This window comes from Nelusetta ayraudi, unplaced genomic scaffold (genome assembly GCF_046127955.1).
Source record: "Nelusetta ayraudi isolate G7.1 ecotype Tasmania unplaced genomic scaffold, CSIRO-AGI_Nayr_v1 ptg000017l, whole genome shotgun sequence".
Taxonomy (NCBI): domain Eukaryota; kingdom Metazoa; phylum Chordata; class Actinopteri; order Tetraodontiformes; family Monacanthidae; genus Nelusetta; species Nelusetta ayraudi.
The window spans coordinates 1,735,680-1,756,668 of NW_027466067.1; the positions used below are offsets into that span (position 1 = coordinate 1,735,680).

Sequence of the window (20,989 nt, forward strand, 5' to 3'; positions counted from 1 at the left end):
TTTTATAGAAATCCCAATAACCAACTCATTAATTAAAAAAAACTAAACTTTTAAAGCATTTAACTGCAGCGTGAACTGCAGTAAAATGCTAAAAGCATTGGCTGAATATTGCACAGAAGGCACTCAGCAGTGTTATCGAAGCTAAAATGTAAAGATTTTAATGCATCACCTAATCTAATTCTCCTTTTGTTCACCATTACCTCACGATTCACCGTGTGAACACACATTTAGTACAAGCCAGTTAACTTCTGCATCACTAAAATCTATACCACATGGCTAAAGACAAAAAAATAATAATAACAAACATCTGTGAAAGAACTACGTAAACACAGCATTGCGCCAACAGATGTTTTGTCCACACAAAACCAATCAAATCACTATTGTGTATATGCCAGGCCTGTAAGTGGCGCTGTAATGCTGCCTACAGAAACGCAGCAAGAACAGAAGAGAAGACTTGGAGTGTCTCACAATGTAAACAAGCACATGAATGAAACATGTATGCGGTAGAACTTCTAAGAAGGCGACGCTGTAATCAGCCACTGTTGCAGGGTTATGGCACCCAGGTGAAGGGAGCGGTGGCGCTATAGCGTCAACGCCTCAGAAAAGACGTGTGTGGGTTGTAAACATGGGAATGCGAGGGTGGCGTTTCGAGATGCATCCCTCCTGGAACTGGTTCACTGTGGATGAATCGTCCACAAACTTTGGCAGACGCTCCGAAACTCATGTGTCTCTGTGTGTCCTTTAGCTTGGGGACGAGTAAGTGTTTAAATTACACTCCTCTCACACGTTATGGACAGTAAAGTAAATTATTCCAACTTTTTACTACCTTTTCCATTTGTGCCCTCAAACACAAAGACACAAAAAAACAGACACCCTGGCCACTGGATAAGCTTCTTACATAGCAGCGATATTTGAGAATGAACAGAGTCATTATTTGATCCATTCACTGCTTATTTCTTAACAATGCACTGGGGATTAGCTTGGAATTGTTGGTGTTGTGCAAGTATTTCTTGCAAAGGACAGAAAAGGGGGCATATGCGGGTGAATAGCCAAACATCTGAAATTGCCGACACTTTTTTTCTCAATAATCCCTAGACCAGAAAGAAGGGGACTGAGAATTAATTCTGAGCTCCGGTTATTGTCAATAAATGGCCATCTCGCCTCGTAACTGAGCTTCTCATGCTTCTGTCACATAAAAAAGGGCTGCTCGTAATAAAACTTTAAAGTAGACCAGAGCAGCCAAGAAACCCCAAAAGATGAAGGTCAAATAACAAATGTCTGGTAAAGACCTCTTACATCCAGGAAGGAGGCATTCATCATATGTGTGTACGTGTTTGTGTGTGTGTGTTGCAGCAGTTATTACAGCAACACACACAATAAGGTAGCCTGCTGCACGGACAGAAAAAAAACAACAACACAAAATGCTTCTCACCAGCTGCCTCTAGCAAACTGACGCAAGCTTGACTTTAATCCTAATATCCCAAATATTAAAACTTTAATGCTCCTGCCTCCTACTCCACCTGCACTGTGCGTCCCGTGAGGATGAGCCACACCCACTCAACAGGACTGGGCCGAGGTGTAACCCCCGCCACTCTGACACTCTTCAACGGCTAACGTCGGTTAGCGGCACGGTTAGCAGCGCGGCCTGTTTGTCTCACCTCCTCTCCCCTCTCCCAGAGGGAGCCTCTGGCTCACCCTTGGCTGTGAAGAGTCCTGCTGAGCTTACATAATGTTCTTTTAAAATTTAAATCCCCGACACGCTTTTCTTAGCTGAACACAGAGCAGCTTCTCTGGTTCCTGCCGCAGCAAAGAGGAGGGGAGGGAAGAGGAGGGGAGGTGGGCCACGCTGCTCCAGGCTGAAAAGGGTCTAGTGGGCAGTTTGTATGAGCTCAGCCACAGACAAATCCTTCATTACTCATAATTGAGCCTGTAACTTCATAAAGCTGTTCAGATAATGCAATGCCAAAGATTTAAAATGCTAGTGTGGCAATTAGCAGAATGTCTGTCAAATTAAGATCTTCAGGTAACTGCCTGAAGATCAGTTTTGGGTATGTTGATATTTTATACATGTCATATGTTCTTTTGTTCTTTTTGGTGGTGTTGTAGGGCTTGCTATCGGGCCTTGAGCCTGTAATAAAGTTTATATATATATACAGCTGTGGTCCTTTCAAGGCCATGGTAAGCTAAATAGAAATGTTTTTGGAAAATTTTAAAAAATATATATATTTTTTTTGCCTTATAAGTCACGGTCACAGTTGTCGGCTTGGCCAGACAAAACCATATAATCCCAGTGTTCAGATAAGGAGCCCACAGAATCTAAGCAGGTGAATAATGGCTCAATTGTGCGTGCAAGACATGTCAAATGTCCTCGCAGGTTCCCCCAAGGAACAAAATTCTGCAGTGCGAAATAACTTTTTTTATCTGGAGCAACAACGCTTGTTTCCCTTGACTTGCTGATCACTATCTGAGCTGGATGGTGGCCGCTTGTGGAAGGCGGTTGAGAAACTCACATTTTCCACCAACGGGGCAGCGGAGACGCTGCGTTTGCGTAAGCTGGTAAATGACACCACTCGTCAAACGCTTTATATCCCTCAAACCAAAAAACAAGAAGCTTTTTGTCCTTTCGTCAGTGCCGCGGGTCCAACTTGCAATTCAAAGAGAATGACGATTTGATTGGCCACCGAGCCAGCCTTTCATTCCTCTTAAGAGACGTAAGACAGTTGCACATTGCATCATGGGAGATGATGTTTATCCACTGTGGCGGTTCCAGAAACTCCTCATTCCCTAAACGCCAACCGAGGCCCAGGTGGGAACTGGGTTTGAGGTTGGGGGGGTGTTACACACTTCCTGTGTGGCTAACTCACTGCACGTGGTAACATTTTAGGACCCCTAATAAAACATCTGAGGGGGATGGAAGCACAACAGTCCACACCTGAGGACTGCGCTGTGTCTGTGTCACATTCATTTCACGGCCTCTCAAAAAAGGCCTGCAATCAATAATGCATCTCAAAGTGCACCACAAAGGTCATATGCCCAGACAACCACTTTGTATTTTTTTTTTCACTCTCTCAGTATCCCTTTATACTCATCTCACCCAGAACCCCGGGGGCACAAAGAACGGCATTGTGGGTGTTACACAGCGGGGCAAAGCAGCTGCACTGGACAGTGACTGACTTCCCCGGCGATGGCCGACTCACCAACAAAGGCCATCCACATGAGTGAATAAATACAGCTCTCATGCGTCGGCGCAACCTGGCGCATCCGCAAAAACAACACTGAACAAAGGGAACGTTTATCATTGTTAGCGAGCAGTTTGAGATTGCGTGGACTTGCCGTACGACAACACTCGTGCGACGACACTCTGGACGACCTTTGTCTGCGCGCAATTTAAAAATAACGCGGCCCCAAGAGAGAAATTTCAGATTTCAATCGAGCGAGGGTTCTTCAGTGGGTCACAGCTGCAACACCAAACATCTGTTTTGCCCATCTTGCTATTTTTCGAAAGGAGCAATTTCTAAAATGCAATGCTGAGTCTGAGTTTGACGCCGTCAGTCACTGAAGCTTTGGCTCGGTTCGCTCGTCCGACCTCAAGCCACAGCATGACAAACCTGGGAAAACCCAGAGTGTCTGGCGTTATGCAACTCTGCAGACAGCCATCTCACATACAAAACTTTTTTTTTCATACCATGCCCTGAAGACTGGTCAAATCTGCTGCGCCGTCTTCCTGAGGCTGAGTATGAATTATCATAAAACCCGACATGGAAATTCCTTGAATGAAGATGTACAATTTTATTCTTTGACATCTGTCATCCCGCAACCCCGAGTGCAGGAGGACGTGGGTCTGGAAGATGGATGGATGGATGGACATTTGTCATTCTCATGTGTGATTTCAAAACTTGAACATAATGGAGGGCATGGAAATGGAAATAGCAGTGGCCTTGTGGTTTCAGTCTCCTCAAAATGGTTGTTGTCAACAGAGCAAGAAGAGATGACTGAAGAAAAAAAAAGGCGGGGAAATGAAAAATTGCTGCCAAGCTCATACTTTAATTTTGGAGAAATCTATCATTTCAAGTGAAGCGAGGCCAAAAAGACTTTCTCTTCCTAGTGCTACTTGTGTATTTGTGTATCCTAGTAGCATTGCAAAATGCTACTAATTTTTTCTTTTTTTTACTTCCTGACAAAATCTGATGTCTTGTGTCACAAATCCAGGAGATATCAGAGCCCCTTTATGGCACTACTATTGTGTCTCGTGACACGGAATGAGTCTCAGTTGGTGTGTGTCCTCCACGGAGACGGGATGAGCATTGAGTGAGAGGTGGAGGGAAGCAGGTTGTCAAAGCAGCAGCTTTCACCACTGCTCTGGGCATGCCGGCAGGCCCTTTAATGACTGCAGAGTCACTCTTTTAACACAGCCTCTCCAGACGTTCTTCTACTCTGGCCTGCGAGTTGCTCAGTCACTCGCTCCTTTGAAAAAAAAAAAAAAAGAAACGGAAGAAAAAAAAAAGAGCACTGCCTTCCATCCATAGTTTGCTGCAAGCAAACCAAGACCAAGATACAAGATGCTGACCAAAACACGCTGCAGCTTTTTTTGGCCCTGAACTGTATGAACTCCAGTGGAGACTTTAGAAAGAATGGCCTTTTTTTTCTCTCCTCTGTCTACTTTCAGTTTGTTTGTGTGTTTTTAACGACTGCAACACACTGTTGTCTGACCGCCAAAGGGAGTCGCATCGATTTTTTTTTTCCAGCCAAGAAAAAAAACAAAACAACTTCTCCTAATTGGGCATGAAATATTTGCTTAACGATTAAAATATCTCATTGTTCTCCTGCGTCTGACTGCGGTCGGATAAATAAACCTCCAATCAGGCAGTCAGTGAGAATCGCACGCCTGAGAAACACTTTCATAAACATTTGAAGACATAAAAAAAGTACACAATAAATTCCAAATGACCCCCTTAAACGTATGGGCTTGAATAGGATTGTTTAAATTGACGGCATGTCACATCATTTCCGGTGCACTTCGGCCTTACAAACATCGGGCTCCTCGTCGGAACCGTCTGGGCAGTCCTTCTCTCGGTCGCAGCGCCAGCCCTTGGAGATGCACGTCACCCCGTCCTTACACACAAACTGCTTTGGACTGCAGGTCTTCGGTGCTGAATGGAGGAGAAGGAGAGAAGGAGAAGAAAAGCGTGAATTCATCAAAAGATTGGTAAGGGAAAAAGCAGCTGCTTTTGTGTCAGTGATCTTTCTTTTCTGTGGTCTCATTAGCAGGCGGGGTTTGTTGTGCTTAGTCAATAATGGCCCTCGCCGGCCCCTAATTAGTTCCTGGAAAGTTGCAACAAGATAAAAAAGGTGGAGAGAAACGGACGGAAAAGAGCCAAAACAGCCGCACGGGGCTTTGCATGAGTTGGCCACACGTCAATATCCAGGTCGGTGTTCCCAGACCATAAACACGGGGATTCAACAGTTCTGGAATATTCAGAGCATCAAAGAACAGCTTTGCCCGGTGAATTGCCCCAGTTTCGGTCCAACTTCCCGGAGTGAGAGGGGGGTGAGGGGAAGAAAAAAAGTGCCCACTCCAGTCGCAGCCAAATGGGAGACTGTTCTCAAACCCAGGGCTTTCAGAGCGTGCACATAAACAATTTGACAGTAGAGAAACACGAGCAACAAAGCTGAGTCACTCGGAGCATTCAGGGAAAAACAGCTCGAAACAAGCCGACGCTGAGTGGAAACACAAACAACCTTCTTTTTCTTTTGCTTAGATTATGTCAGTGAACACAGCAGGTCAGACTCGCTGTGAGGCCTCAGATCTTTTTCCCTAGACAGTGAGAAAATTCTGGAATCAATGACGAGAACTGCAGCGAGCGAATGCCAAAGTGCGTCCACTGGCAGCTTGGAGACCAGAGCAGACGGAGTCAAAGGAGGAACAAACTGCATTCCAATCATTTTAAATGGGCAACATCACAGTTTAGTGCATTTTTCTATCAACACAGTGCGTTTATTCTGACAGTGGAGCCCCCAGAAATTAGAAATTGGATTTTGTCACCAAGGGCACTGAAACCTCTCTGATACGTCGCCTAGGCTACAGACAACCTCACCAAGGAGTTTGTTTCACTGTCTGACTGAATCTTTCCGTCTCTTATCTAACATGTGGAAGGTCCAACCAAGCATTAGTTTTACAACACTTGCTTTGTTTTAGAGTATCTAGAAGCCTGTAAATCGAATCCTACTAATATCAGGAGCTTTCGGTAGGTAGCTAACAGTACAGGTATAATCTTAAGAGACCTGAGATAAAAAATATTTAATAGATAATATTTTGTTCTATGTCGCAATGTTACAGCATTAATTCTTAAGAGTCACCAATTACCCAGTGGACTCATGAGCAAGCTTGCTGTCTGGTAGCTGACACGGAGGACACGTCAACTACCAGACTGTCGACAGACACCTCTGACATCATCAACCCTCTTCCCCAAAAAAATCTAAGTACCTCGAAAGTCTTCAGTCATCATATTGCAGAAAAAAAGAAACCTGGGATCACCACAGTAATTGCAGTATTTGTCTTTTCATTTATTTATAAATTCCCTTGATAAAAATTGAAGGGAAGTGAAAACACCGTCTGTCACAACAGTTTGAGGCTTCCTGTTGGCGTAAAGGGCAACACTAGGCGCACGTCACCGCCAGCTTGTATCACTTCCCTGTGTCGTTTCTATACTTAAAAATATAATTCATTTCACATTCATATTGTTAGCCAACGTGTTTGCTTCTGTTAGCTCGTGCTTAAGACGGGCAGTGATATGGGTCACTCGCAAATGCCCGCGACTACTTGCTAGGACGTAACCAATTATTGTAAACCATCAACAAAAGGAGAATGATCATATCTATCAAGCAATGGGCTTTACAGAACATAAACAAATGTTTAAAAGTTTCTGTTTTTTTTTTTTTACAAAAAGCGGTAAATAAAATAAAATCAATTTACAAGCTGGCATTTGAATAAAGTGCATTAGGCCCAACCCCAAACTGTAATAATGAGAATGCAGGACTGGATAAATACACACACACACACACACACACACACACACACACACACACACACACACACACACACATATCCTTTGGTGTGAGTAATCTAACGTTTTGATTTGGTTGTGTGAGCTCACGATGAATCATTTACAATTTCATTGTGGCTCCACAAAGCCATATCTGGACAAGTGTTTGCAGCCTCTTCCAAAAGAGCAGGAAGCACTGATTAGATGTGCTAATGTTATGGTAAACAGCAGCTGATTTGGGTAGGTGACAGGAAGCGCTGGAGTAGGGCGAGGGATGGGATGGATGAGGAGGGGATGACGGGATGAAGGAGGATGAAGAGAGTGACTGCATTTACATTTACAGCTCAGCGCAGACGCCAGCAGCGGAGGGAATCTTCAAATGCAGCTCAACCTAAATACCATGAGTTTAACCCGACACACTGCTTCACACAAACAATCCCCAAATACCCTGCTCAGTGGAGTACTGTTATCAGTGTGTGTATGTGCGTGTGTGTGCGTGTGTTTATACAAGTGTTCCAGTGTTTTATGGGGCAGCTCTCTCAGAAATCCCAAGGATTTAAATTATTCATAAAAAGCAACTATGCTTGTGTTAAAGCGTTTTCACTTTGGCTTGCGTGCGTGTGTGTGTGCACGTAAATCTGCTTATTTACGAGTGGCAAAATCAGTCACAGCAAGCAGCTAGCTACAGCTCGTCTACCCCGCTGTGTATTCTTTACTTAAAATGTTGACATGCTTTACTTTGACACGCTGCTCTCAGCACAAAGAGAAGGTGCCGGGGGCTGTGCAGGCGGAAAAAAATATTAACATAAATCGTATTTTTCTTTCTGTATCTAAATCTGGAACTCTCAAGAAGCCTAACATCAATTACAACAATGTACCTTTTCCTTTTATTTATATAATATTTTACGATTATTTTATTTAGTAAAATGACGAGGAAACGTGAAAAACGTGGAAGTAAATGGTATCAGTGACTTTACATCAGTGTTAAGATAAATCACATCAAAAGATTTTTCTCGCCACTGGTGAAGACAGGAGCAGCAACTAGTTCAGTGCCACAAAAATTATTCATGTTAAAGTAAATTAAAACACAACTATATGCCGTGAAGGTATACATATATATACATACATACATACATATCTCTACATATTACATACTTTTTTCTGTTTGGGTTTTTTTTAGATGTAAAGTTAACACAGACTCTTACCTTCACCCTCATGGTGAATCAGAGGGCGGGGACGAGATGACTGGGATTCACCCAAAACATATTTTCATGTTCTATTTAAAATGGAAATTATACGTTATGGAAGGAGTTCAGCGAAAATGGCAAGCACACGGCTGTGATTCGGAGTGACATAAGAGGACGTACAAGCTGAACCTCTGCTGTGAGGACAAATGGACGGACGATAGGAAGAGGCCTCGGAGATGAAGTGAGGTAAGGGCGGCCCGGAATACTGAGACGGGGTGGAGGAATGTCACACATGCCGTCAACGAGCTGCCTGCGTGTTTACCCGAGTGGCGGCTGGGGCGAAAAAAAAACCCCACTTTGGTTGGCTGCCATTTGGTCGGGATGACAGACGCCCTCTGCTGCCGGCTCCAGAATGGACTCTGAGTTCGGTCTGGTCTTCGGCTTTCTGATGCAGATCATTTATTAATCCCCAAGGGTAATTCATTTTTCAGTCAGTCTTTTCCATAGCAACAAAATAAGAACAAAGAAGAAACAGCACAACATTTGACATCTTGATCATCTCATCTCTTAATTCTGGACCGGTCGAGGTCAGGTCCTTCAGCTGGACACCAGCGATTGTAGAGTGCACTCACACCCTGGTGATGTCAGACAGACCATCAAACGAGCAGATAAAAGAAAAGGTTATAAGACTCTCAATAAAAGTTTGATAAAAGGGACGTAAAATGTTCCTGCTGATACTAAAGGAAGATCGCAAGCACAACCCCGACCTCAACCATGTTTCCTCCAGTACTTGGTGTCATGCTGGAAATAAGCTGGAGGCCTTCACCTCAGAGGTCAACCGGGTCACTGAAAAGACTTCTGCCTGGACAAACATCAGTCGGCAGCAGTCTGGGGGCTGAGGCTTGATGTTCACAGCCAGGCTGCTGACGTACTATTAACACTCATAATAATGGACTGGATTTATACAGCGATTGTCTAAGCACTCAAAACCCATCATTCATTCACACCACATTCACAATGGTAATGGTAAGCTACATGTGTAGCCACAGCTGTCCTGGGGCAGACTGACGTACTGAACAGAGTGCAGGGCGAGCTCCCTAGATGATGTCACCATGGACAGGTCTGGTTCAGTCTGTAATCCAGGATAATTCTGGCAGTGCTGTCAAGCTGAACCCCGAGCACTGTTTACATCATCGTGCCTGCATGGCCCGAGATGATATAATGATGATAGCGCAGTGCGCAGCAAAGGGTCTAATTAGTTTTCTGGTATTTGTTTAGAAATATGAGCGCAGACAAAGAATGGTGGCTGTGTCTGATAAGAGGCTTGTCAAAAAACATCTCTGGGGGCAACAGGAGAGTCTCAAAGCAGAGAAGAATTAACAGCAACATGTCATAGCTTTGACTAACTACAAATCATTTCAGGTATCCGCTTGATCATCCACAGACTGATTATCTCATCTCTGTCTGGAAGCAGCGACCTACCCGCCTCTGTCAAATAACACACTTGGCTTTCCTCTCAACTTTTATGAACTGGAGTCACTCCAGCTCACGGCCATGTGTGAGTCTCAGGGTGCGTTCACACCAGCGCCGTTCAATGGAACTCCAGTTTGTTTGCTCGGAAAGTCGGCCGGTCAGTTTGGGCAGGTGCGAATGCGCCATAGAACTCTTGATGTGGAACAAAGACGCAAACTCTGGTCCACCTTAAAATCGTAGCAAGACTTCTTGGTCCACTTAAGGGGAACCGAATGCAGGAAGTAATCTACAACGCCAAGCGTTGAGGGTAAACGACTTAAAACAAATGCTTTAGAGTGCCAGATGATCCGCATTCGCCAATCGATAAGCTTTCCTGTTCACCGTCTTCCTTCAGTAATTCTAGACGCAGCGCCACTGCAGGCCAGGAGAAAGAAAATTAGGTTGGACCTGTTGAGGTCTACCAGGCTATCGGGTTTGAAAATGACCACAGATTTATTCACACATGTATGAGGAAAAAAAAATCCTTGAGCTAAATCTGAGCTACCAAAATCTTGTGAAGTGAGTGAGCAGGGAATCTTCTGAAAAACACTGTTGAGGAGAGTTGAGTCTGCTGAAGACAGTGTGGCCTCTTCTAAACTTCATAAAGCAATGTTAGGGCTTTTTCTTTTCTTTAGGAATGGCAGATTTATATTTGTATAGATTTATACAGTTTATATAGTTGCAAGATAAACACCCTCAGTTGTTTTATACTCCAATTGGGCGCCAGGACACATTGGAACAAACCTTGATTTATCATTTCAAAACAAACAAGAAAATGTGTTTGATGATAAAACACATAAATGCGTCCTGGTGGTCTTTTTTCTTTGGTATCTAGGAAAGGTCAAAAGTGAGGCAAGTGTCTATGTTGGCATGTTTGTCAGTGACCTGCCACATTATGATCCCCCGCCACAGCTCCGGCATAAATACCTCACGTTTTAGGGAAGCGGAGAGAGGAGGGGTAAGGGAGGGGGAAATGTTTCCAATTTGTCAGAGAGAGACCCCGGCTGTGACTCGGAAATAAACCTTTAGGAAAGAGAGAGAGAGAGAGAGAGAGAGAGAGAGAGAGAGAGAGAGAGAGAGAGAGAGAGAGAGAGCGAGAGAGAGGGTTGTCTAGGCAGCAGTAAACAAACCGTGAGAAGTACTGAGAACTCAAGTTCACAATGAACAGCTTATTAAGCATGGCAGCATGAAAGCAGATGCCTAATATTCTCTAAAAATTTGGGTGAAAAAAAAAAAAAAAAGAAAATATTGCAGTTTTGGGTAAGCAATTTTTTTTTATTTTTTTTTTATTACCGTGGCCTCCGTCAGCATGGCTGATCCACGGAATTATGTTTATATGGGGCTTTTGTGTGCTTGTACCTAACTGTGTGTTATGTATGCACCTCAGAGCTGTGGAGAATCAACGTCAAGAATGTGCTGATTACCTGACGCTGGTTGCCAAGTGAAACGGAGTGTCGCCATGCAGGACAACACTTGGGACTGATTCTTCTTTTCCTTTTTTTTTTCCCAGATCTGAGCCATTGCTCGGCTTATGCAGACAGATCCAGAACTCTCAAATATCATATTATCCTAAATTGCCTTTATCAACAATTTGGAGTCTCTATTCTGTTAGTGAACTGCCCTGTAGTGGGAAAAATCCACCCATGACTTGAATGCATGTGCTGAAACACACAGTTCTGGAATAGATCACTTGTGTTGATTATGCCTTTGGTTTTTAATGGATTTATATCTTTCCTTTATTCAGACATGTGTTTTTCTCCTACCTTGGACAGGTTTCGGCAGAGATTTCTGCTTCCTCAGAAGGTGTCACTTCTGCCTCCTCGTTCCGAGGAAGGCTAAAGTCTGAGGATATCAATTCACACAGTTCTGCTTTTTGGGATTTCACACTGAGGGCACTGGTACAGCTTGGCGACCACTCCCAACCATTTGTGGCTTCCATCTTCCTCTGAGACGACCAGGCACCCACCTCCTTTGTGTTGCATTTCCGCAGGTGCGGACGGTTGCGACAAAACATCACTTTCAGCAATTTGCCTAGAAACAGTTCAATCCCTCAAATCCAGGTCGTGACCACACGGAGGCAAGAAGTTTTCCGTAAACCCAGCGTCATACCGACAAATGCAATTTTTATTTTTTTTTTAATAATATACAAGTGGTGCTGTAATGCTGCCACAGAAATGTACGACACAGACATGGATGGTGTTCAGAGATTCTGAGCTCCACTTGGACCTGCTTCCAAAAATTACTTCATTCAGGCTCACAAAAATACCAGTTCCTCGAGGATGAAACGACCACTTGATATAAAAAATAGTAATAATTATGATAAACTTCTTTGGATTCTCCTAAATTTGTCTCTATTTCTATTTTATTAAAACTTGTCTCTGTGATATTTGTCCCGCCCAAATGATCTAATTAATGACATGGGGTGACTCCACTGGTGTCCAGGATTAACAAAAGAAGAGTAAAGAGAGAGAGAGGTTGCGTGCTTGATTTGGTGTCTGACCTAAGAGGAAGACATTAGGACTTAACTTTGGCAGACAAATATAAACTACCAGTTCCAGAGCCAAGACGAATATAACGTGTTTCACTTGCAAAGGACCCAGGAAGTCTATAATTTGCCACTGAGCAACTCACACAGGAATAAACATTTTCCAGCGTCTGGGCCCTCATCTGGCTTTCTAAGTTCTCATCTCATTGGCTGTAAACCCCGACAGCTGCTTGCCCTGGAGCCAGTGTTGGAACTTAGAGGGACAAGGCAAACACTTCCGTTAACGTCCACACGAGGATTAAAGCGAATCCAGCTGCAGAGTGGGGACGCAGCAGGAAAACTACAAGGTGTGCAGTTATCAAGCTAGTCAGTTTAGACAAATCCTCTTGCCGCGCCACCACCATCGCACGCGCCAATACACAGCAGCACGGGGAGAGTAATGGCAATTAAGCCTACTTAGTATTCTGTGAGGGAAACATTAAAGAAGATTATATGAAATTCTTTAGTGTCTTTTCATAAGAACTGGTTCTTATGAGCTCCAAGCAACCGCGCAAGAATTTCTTTCTGAAGGGTTCTTTTGCGTTCGCTCCCCATGTGCACAAATAAGCAACTTAAGCTGCAAGAGCATTGGTGTGTGATGCATCAGCAAAGTAAGGACATAAATGCTTTCGCCAGGGCAGCAGGTCTTGAGATGTCTTCATATCAGAGGTGGGAAGTAATAATGTACAAATACTTTGTTACTCTACCCAAGTAGATTTTTCCAGTATCTGTACTGGGCTTGAGTATTTCTTTTTCTGATGACTTTTCACTTTTACTCTCTACATTTGTACATAAATATCTGTATTTTCTACTTCTTATATTAGAAAAACATTTTTGTTACTTGCTACCTGTGTTTAAAAGAGAAATTGTTTTCAAAGTAACTCTTTGTCTGACACTTTTTTTTTTTTTTACACTTGTTGTTGCCTGAAGTGGAGCTATTTCAACAAAGCTGCAGTTCAATATAAAAACCGAATCGTATTATAGAGGGAGATTATTTTAGAGTAGAAGGAGAAGAATGCTTATATTTATCCCACAGTGTGGAAATTTGCACAGTACCTTGGCTTTGGGGTCACTGTTTCCAGTACAGAGGACAATATAAAGTAGAAAAATCACAGTGTCTATTGGTCAGTACAGAATGGGAATACTTTTTCCACCTGTGCTTAATACGTGGTCCCGGGGCCTTTCAGTTTGGCGTTTGTGTGTACTTCCTGGTCTTCCTGGTCGTGTGTACTTTGGCACACACTGATCTTCCTCACTAACTTTCTTTCTGCCCTAGACATGTCCAACTCTTGCTTCAGGATAGTTCCCAACGGCCAGCAGTTGCATGGTCAACAAAAGCATGGAAACATACAGGTTCACGCCCAGCAATATCGCTTCAAAATGACTCTAAACATCTCTCGCCCACTTTGTGCTTTAGCTCCGGCGGAGGGCGGAAATGACTGCGGGTTAGCCATGTGAGCAGTTCTCTACCACTGTGGCAGGGGTGACGGACCGCCTGCTCCAGAGATTATGGCCTTATACTTAGACTAAATTGAGGTTATGGTTTGGGACTTTGCGTTTTGGATTAGGACTTTGGGAATCAATCGAAGTAACAGCTGCATGAGCAGTGACCTCAGTGCTGATGGCACAGTCTTGTGGATGTGAGCTATTGTTGGCCATATAACAGAAAATAACCACCAATAAATTTCCCATCGTAGAGAGGTTGACCAGGATGCACCTGTGGGAGCTCTAAATCAGGCCAAATCACTGTATTGTAAGGCTCTCAGGATGTTATTTCAGTAAAGAAGAACAAGGCCGTGTGTCTCTTTTCCTTGCCCCGCGTTAATAATGAAAGTAAAAAAAACTAAAACGCTAAAGGCAATCATCCACACGCTGCTCCTTCTTCCTCGGAAAAGGCTGGATGACAATGATAACACCTCCAGCAGAAACTGAGGTCAGTGACAGCTATTGCTGCATTAGCTGATGCTAAAAATATACTTACACTTTATTTGACAAAGAATTAAGATTGGACGGGGGGGAAAAAAAAAAACAAAGAACAAAATAGGAAAATGAATTTCCATCAGGCCTCGCAACAATGGGAAACAACAGGGACGCAATAATGGATTAGAAAAAAAGTTCTGACTAAATGCCCATGGTTTAAACACACACACACACACACACGCACACACACACACACACAAACACACACATACAGAGATATAGCGCTCATTGTGAGTGAGAATCCTGCCAAATAAATGTCACAGCTTGAGGCATGACTCAGCATCACAAAGAGCCTCACTGACACACAAGAGCGACTAAACTCAGTGTCAACCGGTACGCACTGGTCATCCGACATCACCATGACGCCGCTCAATCAATATTCCTAGCAGGTCCACGGCGATGTCTTTTATATTAGAATTAGAAACATTAGATAGCAGTCTTATGCTGCTGCAAGTAGTGTTAATGTGTGTGTCTATTGTAAGACCTACTTATATTGATTTTTCAATGCAGTTCTAATAATCATTCAGAGTAACTAATTACGTATACTGTAATAGCCTCACTTTGGGTGATTGAAATCTCTTGGCTTCCTTTCTTATCTAATCAATCTGTATGAACATTCAGCAGGCCAAACATTGACAAACCTGACAACCTGTCCTGATCACATTTACACCCAATTATGAAAAGTGCCTCCACAGTGTGACGGTCACTTCGAAAAAGGTTACAGTGGCAAAACTGATAGTTTACACACAACGCAAATATATACTGTAATGAATTTACTGTGATACGCTTTTCCTTGAAACGTCAACGTCTTTGAGCGTAAACAGCCACACCATGGCCAGCTTTCATTGGTCAGAATACTTTGCTTCTGTAAGACAGGTTATGAGAATTAGAAAAGGTCACCCGAGCCTCCTATCAACTTTAGGGGGAGAAGTAAATGGGTGAAAAGCAAAGTAGAGTGAAGTATTCACACAGATACATTTTATTTTCTGCTGAACTGTCTAGCGAGCCCACTGACACATCATAATCGACAGCAAAATACCAATAAGTAGAATTTTAAAAAAGAGAATCTTGGGGGAAAATAGTGAATGATTCCTTGCAAAACTTTTGACATCAGGATGTCGCTAGATTGCTAGAAGCTACCCCAACAGACAAGGTGAAAAGAGCCCCTGTCTTCATTTGTGCCATCCTTGCAAAACTGCAGGTCATCCTCAGTAGATTCTTTCTGACATTTTGTCCCAAAGCAAAAAGGAAATGCTGAGATGACAAATAACACAGCAACTAGAGCCAACTCCCAAAAAACCCTCTGGAAACTAGCTTAGCATCCTCCAGAGTATGCTTTGATACTTTTTTTTTTTTTTATTTACAAGCTGAGCAATGTGCTCTTCACTAATTTTGACCTTCCAATTACCTGGTGTCCTGTTTGAAACCTTTGCTCATAATCCTTTGGGAGGGTCTTCTGTGACTGTGTTTCCTCGCCCTTCCTTAAATAGCTTCATCTAGATAGCCAACTTCAATCTGCAGTGGGTCACGTGGCAGTTCAGACAAGCCTGGCCTCATAAACAAACTTTGGGAGCACGAAGGGCCGACACCAAGACTCCGTTCACATACTGGTGTAGACTGGGAGCGGGGAGACACATCTCAACTGGCCGTCGACAGAAGGCAATGAGACCTGGGAACCTCCTCTACCTCCTCCTGTATCTGCCCATTATTGGTAAATTGAATAAAACTGTTAAGTGTTCATTGAAGAAAATGCTTTTTAACGTTTGTTTTTTTTGTTTTCAGGGACTGCAGTGGACAACTGAAAAGACTTTTCAGTGATCAGAAAGAGTTACTAACTCTTAGGAAAAACATATCAACATCAGGTCTATTTCATGGCCCCCCCTGCTGAAATGTGATCAGATGCAGAAAAACAACAACAAGAAACAGAGTCTCAGATTGCAAAAACAGTGCTCAGCCAGCTTAATGAGGGCCTTAGAGGTGCTGGTAGGTGGATTTTCTTGGTTTAAAGGCAGCTATTATTAGTCTTGATGCTAAGCTACTGGACGTGACTGCGGGCAGGGTTCATATTCTACAGAGAATGCCCCTGATCTCCTTTTCATTCGACTCACCATATTAAAAAAAAAAACTACAGCAAAGATTGAACATGTTGGATTTGTGGATGATGCCCAACTAATTCTGACTTGGCCAGTGATGGGATGGATTCGGAGTATATGCCGCACTTTATGCCAACCTCCACATATCAGCAAGTCTCTGAGCTTTTGTACTGATGAACTAGCACAATAAGTTGTCAGCTATTGTTTCGTGAGTGTTTGCGGGTAGGAAAAATAAATATGTGCTGCTATTGCAAAGAAAACTGTCAACAGTCAACAGTGTGAGCTTTAGTTTTCGATTGGTTTGAAAGTATAGTGAAAGTACATTGCTTCTGTCTTTATCATATATACTCTGCTATTCTCATGGCTATGATGTTTCATTAGTTAAAGCTGTCAAATTATTATGTTATGACCTACATCAGGGCAGCATGAGCAGCCCGACACATCGCAGGCGATTTCAGTGACCACGTTTCTGTCTCGTCAGCGACTTCATCTGGGATCTCTTACCCTGATATCAAATTCTGCTTTCTAATGTCCTAATGTGAGCTGGACAGATGTACAATTTGTGCTCCCATGTGGCTGCCACCTTACAACTGGATCTACAATTGATGCAATATAACTCTCATTTTTAAGGATGTTAAACCAATTTTTAAAAAAAACAAAAACATACATATGTCTGTTCTTGTTGAGATTATGTCACATCACTTGAGCCTTGTAAATGTTGCACACTGACCCTATAGCCATCATTTAACTCAAAAGAAACTAACAACAAGTAATATATGTCATGCTGATGCCACTACGTTGGCAGGAAAACCATGTTTGCCTTGCACCAAGTGGAAATGTGCAAACTGCAGTAGAACTGAATTTCTTTTTAGCCACAACATGAATATGCAGACTGGCGAATCAGTACAAGTGACGCGAGAGGCCCAGTCTTGTTTCCCCCACAGAAAAAGCTGCTGACCACAATACTGGATTTTATAATTGCTCCGTTACACAATCGCGGGCGGCTGTTTTTTTGTGTGTGTGTCACACAACATATTGTGGCGGCAGCAGCCACCACCGACGCTCTTTAACTCAGCCAGATCTAAAAAAGCACTCAGAGCGCAGCAGCAACGACAACAAAAAAAAATGCCGTCTGTTATCTCCATCTCGGCTTTGTGAACTTTGTGACTGTCTGACAAACGTCCTCCGTCTTCCACGTCGTCCTCAGACGTCAGTAGACGGTGAGGCCATCAGGGCCTTTTGGCGAGACGGTGTGTTTCGCAACACAAAGAGCCAAATACTGCATCGGCTTCAACGGGGGCTCCACCAAATGCTACCACCGAGAGACGAAAAGGAAGCGCTGTGGGTAATTAAAGCCTGCATCTCCTCTTTTTTTTTCTTCTTTTTTTTCCGAGGATGTGTTTTCAGGGACTTTTATGTGAGGAAATTGCAAAGTAGGGACGAGCAGGGAAAACACAGAAAAACAAGACAATAGAAGTATTTTATATGCTGTGTGTTTGAGTGTGTGTGTGTGTGTGTGTGTGTGTGTGTGTGTGTGTGTGTGTGTGTGTGTGTGTGAGGGGTGAGGGGGGCAGCTTTCCATGGATGTAAGTAGCTTCAAGGCTATTATCCAGTTAAAGCTTTGGGCTACTGCACTGTCCATTTGAGAGGAGGAGTCCTCTCATTTGGCAAAGACATTTCATTGCTTTGATGAAGCGAAACTATGGGAATTCATTCATTAGGGCCCCTTTTTTTCACCGCGGCCCCAATTAGCAGGGCCTTTTGAACAATTTCAGACTGTTGGGAGAGACCCCCCACCACCCCTCACCCCTGGGGGCTGGGGTGGAGGTTACACACTATAGTTGGACCTCATTTAACTTCTGGTTCTTGGCGGCCGGGAATTTTTGTTGCAGCGTCACAACAGCAAGAGAAAGTCAATAGAGATAAAGGGGGCGGAGGGAGAGTTGGTCTCCAAGTTAACCTCAACATTACAGACACATCTAATGATAAAAATTGCGAAAATGGAAGTCCAGGAAAACCTCAGACCGTGAAATAAATTCACGGCTAAATATCGAGGCATTTTTTGGAAGATGTTCCCCTGCCAAGTGCGAAACACTGCTGCGGCCCCCTGAGAGCGAGCAAGGAAAGTTTCCCTCAAACAGACAACAACATCGGAGCAGAGGAGGTTTGCGTGAAGCCGCCTTCAAGCTTCTAACTCCACTGGATTTCCCTCCTTCACTATGAATCTACCAGCACTGGGAGGCGAGCGTGGAGGGACGACTTCAAAGGGTTGGGGAGTCATAAATGGCCCGACGATGAATCTCGCTCTCTGAACGGCGCCCTGGTTTAGATCAGTCACACTTGTTAAAGTCCTGCTGATCTTAATGAAACGTCACACTCGGAGCTCCACATTTCTCGCAGGTTTAAAATGCCTCTTAAAGGAGCTCAGCGTGCGTTCAGCGGGTGAAACATTTCCATATTAAATCAATTTTTTTTATTGTGGCTTGAAAAAATCTCAAAACCTTTCTGCCCTCCTTCCTCTTTTATAACACCCTTCAATTGCAATTCCAGAGGAGCGATGAGATGAGAGAGGGGCTAGGTGGGACTTAATAGTTTCCAGAAGTTGCCCCGGTCTGCGAAGGTGTGCGCGTGTGTGCGCGCGCCTCTGCAAGATCGCAGTGCAGCCCTTTTGCTGAAGTGCTCAGTGTGTGACCGCAGATCACAACATGACCGCTGACATCCAGGGGAGGGGGGGGGGGGGTCCTGCCTGGGCCGAAGCTGCTGGGAGATTCGACCCGGCTAGACTGCGGTGACCATTTAACACACTCGGTACACAACCGCTGTGACGCAGCACAGCAGCCCAACTACAGCAGCCTGTTGAGGGCAGCGCCGCACATCTGGCCAACAGCAGAGGAACAGAAGTCATTGTATGAAGAATTCATTTTTCGATGATGAATACGTAGAACTGGGATAGTCGCACTGTCAGCTGTCAGCAGGAGCAGCCCCAGTATAAATGTGCCGAACGTGAACTGACTCACATTAGACAGACAGACAACAGGTCCGCAGTAGGTCTGCGCTTGTGGAGCCTGGAGAGGGGTGGGTGGGGGGGGGACAACATGATGATGGCCAACGCGGCCTGGTCTGTAGGAACTTATCCAGTGCGCGAAAGAAATGAAGAAATGGTGGCGCTGACGTGTGAACAGGTCGTTGAAGCAGGGTTTTTGGGGGCCATAGCTGAGATGTAGTGGTCTCCTCCGACAGTGTGTGTGTGTGGGGGGGGGGGGGGCAGAACTGACATGTTGGTACTGGACGTTTGCATCACACACACACACACACACACACACACACACACACACACACACACACACACACAAAGACCACTTTTAATTTGTCTCGTCTGGTTTTCATCACCAGCAAGCGAGTCAACTCTCACGTAGCGGCGCAACCAAACCTCCAGACGACGTCGTTAAATGACAACCCGCTCAAGTTTCCTCGAACACGTTAGAGAGAGAGAGAGAGAGAGAGAGAGAGAGACCCCCTCCCTTGCCCTCCTCTACGCCCCCCCGACCGTCGTTCCTCCGCCGCTTACCGTCCAGAGCTCTTCCCGGCGCGATCACCTCCAAACTGTGCAACAATCCCAAGAACAGCGAACCCGCTGCCAGCACGTTGGCGGTGGTGCGCAACATCGTTGCGTCGCGTTGTTGGTCTCCTGGTGGAAGAGCTATTAGTCATCAATCGCCTTCTCCCCCCCGCGGTCCCGGTCCTGGTCCTGTCAAGCACGGAGGGTTGCAGGCGGGCGACGACGTGTTACAGCCTTCCCCCCCTCCCCCCTCCCTCCTCCCCGGGGCGATGATGCTCCTCACTGGGGATCCTGATTCTCGGGGTGAGCGACAAGGCTGCTGTGTCTGCTGCCCACTAGGAGAATGTTGTTGTTGTTGTTGTTGTTGTTTTCTTCCTGCAAACTGTCAATGCAGAGAAATGACGAGGAGACGAAGTAGTAGTAGTAGTAGTAGAAGAAGAAGAGATATCCGAGGCGACTCCCAGCCCGGGTCGCTGCTTTAGGGGCGCCCCGGACTCATGGGCAGCCGTGGCGGCCACAAAGGCTAGCAGGCTGTGGGGAGCATCAAGCTAGCCCCGGCTGGCTGGCAGGCTGACTGGCTGGCTGGCTGGCTGGCTGTGTTGAGATGAAGGAGGGGAGCAGCAGGCGCATCTGCTCGTGAAGCCGTGCGCCTCTTTGTTCTCCCAATACTTCCAGTGCCGACGCCACCGGAGGAGGAGGAGGAGGAGGAGGAGAGCGAGGGATTGAGCGTTCCTCTCCTCCACGCCGCCCTTCTGCTGCTGGTCACAGACTGAGCCTGCTGGAGCCTGCTGGAACCCAGTCAGTCAGTCAGTCAGTCAGTGGTCTGAGTGACGTCGCAGCAGCAGCAGCAGCAGGAGTTTGCCGGCCCTCCCCAAATCCACCTCTACCTCCAAAGTGCATTCACACACCGCTAAACTACACCAAACTTCATTCATCATCACTGCTGCTCTTGTCTGTTCCACATTCTAACAGTGATTAAGACAATTCCCACCATAATAAACTCTTCTTGCCAAGACAGCAATGTGGATGCGTCTAAAACAGAATAAAATTAAAATCACTTTTAACGTTCTGGTTAAGACTGACCCCCTCCT

The 20,989-nt window shown here is 44.8% G+C and overlaps 1 protein-coding gene across 2 annotated transcripts in view; it reads right to left on the bottom strand.

Annotated features, from left to right (window-relative positions):
* LOC142887171 (low-density lipoprotein receptor-related protein 1-like) overlaps positions 1-20,682 on the bottom strand; it is a 103,586-nt gene extending 82,904 nt beyond the window's left edge. For both annotated transcript variants that reach the window (XM_076024611.1, XM_076024612.1), the window contains exons 1-2: positions 19,908-20,682; positions 5,028-5,150 (exon numbers count right to left, since the gene is read on the bottom strand). In XM_076024611.1, the coding sequence (XP_075880726.1) occupies positions 5,028-5,150; positions 19,908-20,004 (220 nt within the window). In that variant the 5' untranslated portion in view covers positions 20,005-20,682. The remainder of the gene's footprint in view (positions 1-5,027; positions 5,151-19,907) is intronic.
* Between the last annotated feature and the right edge of the window lie 307 nt (positions 20,683-20,989).